The 6,906-nt window shown below is 42.9% G+C and overlaps 1 protein-coding gene across 1 annotated transcript in view; it reads right to left on the bottom strand.

Moving 5' to 3' along the window:
• Window positions 1–6,906, bottom strand: part of TENM4 (teneurin transmembrane protein 4) — a 520,289-nt gene that overhangs the window by 226,283 nt on the left and 287,100 nt on the right. The window contains 2 exon segments of the mRNA XM_025202552.1: window positions 1,337–1,572; window positions 3,770–3,868. Coding sequence (XP_025058337.1) covers window positions 1,337–1,572; window positions 3,770–3,868 — 335 coding nt within the window.

Below are 6,906 nucleotides of genomic sequence, written 5' to 3' on the forward strand. Positions count from 1 at the left end.
CTGCTGCTGCTATAGCTATAATTATATAGCTATGTCAGCAGAGCCCCCTGCCGTAAATGCAGCTCACTCTGACAGAAGGGTTTTGCTGCTGGTGTAGCTGCACCATCTCCCCAAATGGTGAATACATAAGGGGTTTTGCCGACACAGCCATTTCAGCCAGGAGGTGTTATTTTTTCACACCTCTAGCTGACAGAACAGCACTGTGCACCATGGACCTGGCTTCTGTCAAACAGGATTTAGCTTCAGAGTAAGCAGTGGAGTAAGGGCACAGGCTGTATTTCAGGGTTTGGGTTTTGACCCTCTTTCCATTGAAGGTGGAAGAAGGAAGCTCGCACTGACTGGGATAGAAGCATGATTAGGTTGCTTTTTTTAACGAGGAGACAATGTAGGACTTGCTTCACCTAGCTATATTCTCCCCACAAGAAAAGCAACTGATGCTCTTTAGAAACAGCACAGCATATGGAACAGGTTTGCCTCAAGTTCTGCACCAGAGGGTGAGTCTACATGAGACGTTTACTGCAGAGTTGCCTAATTAGCTACGCAGTAAATGTCTCAGCATCTACATGTGCAGGGCAATTAGGCTGGAGTAAACTAATAAACTCCACACCAGAATAGTACACGTAAATACAAGTACTATCCTCCTGCAGTTTTTTACTCTGTAACACTGCATGTGTAGACACTGATGGGGCTGGCTGGGGCATGAGAGTACCTCAGCCTGGAGGCTACACTCACACTGGAGCACCCTCATGCCCCAGCCAGCCCCTCCACAGCATATTGAGCTGGTGTGGAGCAGCCCCAGGCTGGCAGGCTGATCCCTGGTGCTCCCCGCCAGCCAGGGTTGCTCTGACCCAGCTCAATGTGCTGCGTTCCCAAGCGTAAATTCAAACGATGCATCACAGAGCAATAAACTCCAGAGTTTATTGCTTCACATTAATTGCACATGTAGATGCATCCCATTAATTGCACAGGTAGATGCATTTATTGCACATGTAGATGCATTTCTTGCACATGTAGATGCATTTCTTGCTTCACATTAATTGCACATGTAGCTACATCCCATCAATTGCACAGGTAGATGCATTTATTGCACAGGTAGATGCATTTCTTGCTTCATATTAATTGCACGTGTAGATGCACCCACTGCAAAGCACAAGAAGTCCAATTCTACTCCCTGTGACCACCCAGCAACCCCAGTGAAATCAAGGGGCTTACGCAGGCATAACCAAGAGGCCTATGTGTTAGTGACTACAAGTGTCACTGCCTGGGCACTGCAGTTTCCAAACGTTTGCACCGCAGGGGGCTCAGAATAGAGGAAAGAAAGGTGGAATCAGCTTACCGATAAAATATGCCAGCAGGATCACGAGGGTGACTGAGATGATAATGGCACTCAGAGCGGCACATTTCCAGTTACAGTACTTATAGGGCTTCTTCAGGTTAAAGGCAGGCCTAGAGAATGTACTTCTGGGAAGGGGCCTAGGGGGAGGTGAGTACACAGTGCTGGACGTCAGGGGGTATCCTGGCGACGTTGTACAAAAGAGGGGCGAGGTGCCTCCAGGTTTAAACAGGAAGTGCCTGAGGGAAGAAAGACAAAGAAGCAGGTGACTCCTCCCCAGAATAAACGCCAAGGGAGAATTCAGAGCATGGTCATGGCGGCGGCTGTCGGGGCGAGGAAAACAGCTTCACACAATGCTTTCTAAATACATGGACTGCATGCACAGAAGAGAAGAAGAAAAGAAAAGAAAAGAAAAGAAAGGAAAAGAACAGACAAGTCACACAGAGTCAGGAGAAACATCACAGTGTCAACGAATACCACAGAGAAGCCTTCAGCGGCAAGAGACGTCTCCCTAAGAAGCTGACACCGTGGTGAAATGAGACATCCCAAATACAGTTGGGGTGGACCAGTCATGCCAGCAGTACTGAAGGGGCCCTCGTCCTGCTCCTACCAAACCATCTGAGGGGATCTGAATGAGAGCAGTGAGAGAGGGCAGAGACACCCCAACACTGCCCAAATGTACTGATCACAGCATGAGAGACTCTTTTGCTTTGATTCGCTCAGCGGGCATGGGGAAAGGTCTTTTCACAAGCTGCAGTGGCGCTTGTTTTTCCACTGCAGCAATATTAATGCAGCGGCCACATTTTGGCCCCTATATTTGACATACGGCTTGAGAGAGAGCATGTCTACATGTCGCCCTACAGCAACATAGCGACGTGCCAGTTGCTGTACGACATGCTACGGCAACATAACGACCATGTGTGTCACGTGTATTTACAATCACCAGCGATGTTGCTGTAGCGGTGCGTTCCCCGGGTCTAGCGAACGTGCTGCTACGCCAACATAGCAGCAAAATGTACCCATGCGCTGTGCATATGGTGCAGTAACCACCCATACTGTGCCAATCTTTAGTACTTCCAAAAGGAAGCGCATCCTATTAATCCCATTAATTAATCCCAAAAGGAAGTACTAAAGCATGGCGCCGTAGCAATGTCGCTGTATGGCAACGTGTAGACACACCCAGAGAACAATACAAAGCATCTAGTCCAAGCCTTGTTAGTCAGAGGGAGGAATCTGATTGACTTCCCTGGGAGTTGGGGGAAAGTCAGTGGAGGGTATTTTAATCCCGCTACTCTAGGATATTTTTCAGGAGTAAGAGGAAAAGGCGAAACAGTGACAACTTGGGTGGCATGTCTGATTCTCCAGTGAAAACCTGGAGCATCTTCAATTGTATGGGATCAGAACTACGATCAGAACCTGATGCAGCTAGTATTTTTTTACTTCAGTTTTATGGGCCAGACCTTCATTTGGTGTAAATTTGGTTTGCACCCTATATTTTTATCTCTTAGATGCATGCATACTAATGGGTGGGGGGCGGGAATCATCTCATGCAGACATATCAATATGAACAAAATCCCAGAACAATTTGTGCAGTCTAAAGGAACATGGGATACTTTGAATCTGTGTTTACACTAGCACAGCAACCGTGCTTCTTGGAAATACGAGATAAGTATAGTGCGCGAAAGCACAATTCATCCTTTCTACTAGGGAACTATGTTACCACTTTAATTCTTGCAGTGCCTCCACTATTTTGATTTGCTTTGTTTTATTTAGATACAGGTTTACTGGTGCCTATTGAAGAGGCATCTGCAGTGACCAGCTATACCAAGCAGTACTGGAACTCTTGATGACTACTGAATTAGGAAACCACCAAGGTGCAAACCTTCAGACAGGCTGATGGGAGCTAAGCTGTGTTAGAAGCAGTTTAAAACTTAAAAGTTACATGTTCAAAGGTTAAATAAAAATGTCAGAATAGGATATTGCCTCAACATCAAAGGCCTGGCTTTAAAAGCTACACCAGCATCACTGTCATCAAAGTTAAAAGATACTTCTGCATCTTTGCAAGACAATGAACCTGGAGAATATCAGTATCACTGAGCCAGCAAGAAAGTAGTTTAAAGTCTTAATTGAAATGCAAGGAACCTTAGTCCACAAGGGACTGCAAATTGCTATAGGTATATCATCTTAATTAGTGAAATGACTTTCAAAACAGCAAAGAAAGCCAATGAGATGCTATGGATCATTAGCATATTAATGAAGCGCCATTAATATGTACAGGACGCTGTGCTTCAAGCTCAGGAACCTCATTTTGGAAGCCATCTTAGACAAGGCAAAAATGGTGTTGCCCTTAAAAAATCATGGAAGTGGCCAAATGTTTTCATGCAAGGATCATAATGACTGTACAGTAAACAGGAAGACCACATAAGTGTCACATACCCATCATTGTAAGCACCGTCATGTCGGGAGGAGGTGAGAATGTCCATCTCAATGAGGTTGTCCTGCAATGTCTCTAGGAATGTCTGCTTTGCTATGTTTCTACATACATATGGAAACATGAATGAAGCCAGTGAGTCATGCATCTATGAAGTGTGATCTTATAAACCACAATGGTTATAGTGCAGTTGTGCATGGAATTAGAATGATGGACCATATATTTATATGTATAAGACATTACACATATACATATATAGCATTTAAAAATGTTCACTTCTATAGATATACTATATGTATGCATATACATATATATATATAAACACACATATCCCTGTGTGCATATATATATATTTATAAATATAACGTTAGTTACTTGCTGTCTACATACATTTGTATTGTGCTGCCAATGCAGCTGTCCAGAACAAATTATATATAAAACCTTTTGATACACTGGATTCAAAAGACCAAATCTTAGTTTAGCACAGCTGTACCTTGATAATACGTCTGCACCGGTGGCTGTTACACTGAGGAGATGGCTTACTCTGCCCCAGAGAGTTAGCCTATCTCCATCTTCTGTCTTCACATTAAGAACTCATTTAGATGGCATTGCTTTTATTTGTCTGCACAAGTCCCAACTTTGTCTGTTGCATGAATTAGCGATTGAATTAATCTAATTCTCTTACTGATTTTAGTGGGACAGTGTTAATCTGAAATATTAAACTTGCAATATCTCAATTTTTTCAATGTGCACGTTTCAAATGAAAAGCTTCTCAATAATTGATGGGCAAAATGGGAAGTTATTTGCAATCATCTCAGCTCACCAATTGCTTTTGGTGTTGGGTTGTTAACACCATGATTTTGGTTTCGCAAACAACAGCAATGGGTCTGCAATGCCCTGTCCCTCTCCACTTCTGCTTCCACTTTCATAGAGACAGAAGCATATATGCTCAATGCTTTAATGCTTTTCTAAGTGACCCAGAGTCAACCATCCAACTTGCAATATTTTATACTTAGAATTTCTACAATGCCCACCAGCCCAGGATTTTAAAGTGCTTTACAAGTATGGGTACTTTTTCTTAGCCTCAGCTTATAACTGAGCCATCAACACAAAAGGTCCCCACATTAAGCAACAGGTTAGAAGCACAGCTGGGAACAGAATTAAGACTTCTTCATCTCCAGTCCTGATAGGACCAGTCAGAACATCCTTCCTGTTGTTTGCAAAACAAAAACCAACCCATCCATTTGCCCATCTCCATTTTCAACACCCAAACAGAATCAAAGTCTGAATCTTGAACCCTGGGTAAATTCCCAGGTCAAATCTAATAAGAAAAAAACAGAACAGCGTTGTGACACTATCACCAATGCAGGATTAAGCGCATACACGATGTAAGTGATATGTGGTGAACTCAGCTGCAAACTCTATCAATGAAGCTGCATTCAGATAGCAGGCCATACCAAGAGAAACTTCCAGCTGCCTTATACAAACCTTGAACGCCATGGCTTTTTACATTTCCTTAACCCTAATTTTTTATCTCCACTTCCTCCTTCCCCTCCTGTGAAGGCCAGTACTTGTTTAATTCAAGTTCCTGGCTTTGCTGGCTATGGACAGCTATGACAGCTGATATCAACTGCTTGTTAGTGACAGGAACATAATTCACGTCCATAGCTTTCACAGGAAAGTGGTTCACATGCGTGGGCTGAGACACAGAGCAAACTCAAGCTATCAACTCATCCCAGAGTATCTGCTCTTTCCTCTAGCTCCCCAGGAACGTAGGAGACATTGGATATTGAATTCAAGGTAATACAGAATCAACGCATGTGTGCACATGGAGCATTTCATGGATAAAAGACAAGGCACCTAGCAATGCAGTAATCAATAAAAGTTCATCAGTAGTTAAAACCTGTGTAAAACTCGTTTTACAATGGTTCCATGAATTTTGGTTGGGTATTGTCAATAAAATGGGAGAGAGCTGGGGTATATAATCTTATCATGCATGTGTCAGTCACAAAGCAGTCACACACTGGGCTCCAGAGGTGACTGTAATGCAATGGCCCCCTAGCCCACCCCTTACTCAGGGCTGGAGTCTACTCCCCTCATCCAGCTTGATTAGGAGCTTACTGTGTGAACAGCTGCAATACTCTCAGAGTAAGCTCCTGACGTGAATCATGGAGGCAGGCTTCATTCCTGCCCAATTATTAGTTGACATTCTCTGGGACTGGAGCTCCAGGTGTGCCAACTGAATGGTCAATGAGTTGGCATTGACTTGCTCATGGCAAATTCACATTTGCTAGAGCAGAAAGGGAAGGTCAGAGAAAAAAGGAGGAAGAAATGGCAGAAGGGAATATGGAGAAGAATGACTCACCTGGAAGATCTCACTGATGAACAAGGATGTTTTCATCCCATCACGTGACAATACATTGCTTTCAAACATCAAAAGAGGGAGAAGAGAGGAAAAGAGAGAAGGAGAAAGAGAAATGGAGGAAAAAGGGGGTGAGGGAAAAGGAATGAAGAGAAAGAAAAGGGGAAAAGAAGAAGGAGAAGGGTTCCTTCTCCAGCAGTATATGAAATTTTCATGGACACAAGGTAGCACTAAACTAGCATATCTGAAATTGAAACACCTGTGCTACTAATTTATGTTGGCTTTTGCATCAAATCCAATAGACTCCAGGTGTTGGGCATCTCAGCCAAGCTGGGTCATTCAAAATCCAAACTCAGTTCTGAATTCTGCCAATAGCCCCGACATTTAATCCCTTAAAGCAAGCACTTTCAGATGCCAATGTATTTGTAAACAGGTGCTGTATGCACATTTTCCATCTTGCAGTGGTCTCTATTTAAAAGTTAGAGCTTTCTTTATGTTCTCTCTCTACATTGGCTAATGTAGGATTAAAAAAACAGGGATATTTAACAGAAATACAATTCCATTTCTGACATGAGATTATCATAATACCATATTTCTACACTTCAAAGGCCTTAATTCTTGGATTAATGTCTCTTGCATAGAATTTATTTTTTACATGTTGAGCTTTTGTGATTTATTATTCCACTAGCTAGGAATCTTTTTGGTTCCCAGATACTTAGTTAGGTTTTTGGGTTGTTTTTTTTTTCAGTGGGAAGATCTACATAGTTTGTGTGTTCAGCA

Source organism: Alligator sinensis, unplaced genomic scaffold (assembly GCF_000455745.1).
Source record: "Alligator sinensis unplaced genomic scaffold, ASM45574v1 scaffold1089_1, whole genome shotgun sequence".
Classification (NCBI taxonomy): domain Eukaryota; kingdom Metazoa; phylum Chordata; order Crocodylia; family Alligatoridae; genus Alligator; species Alligator sinensis.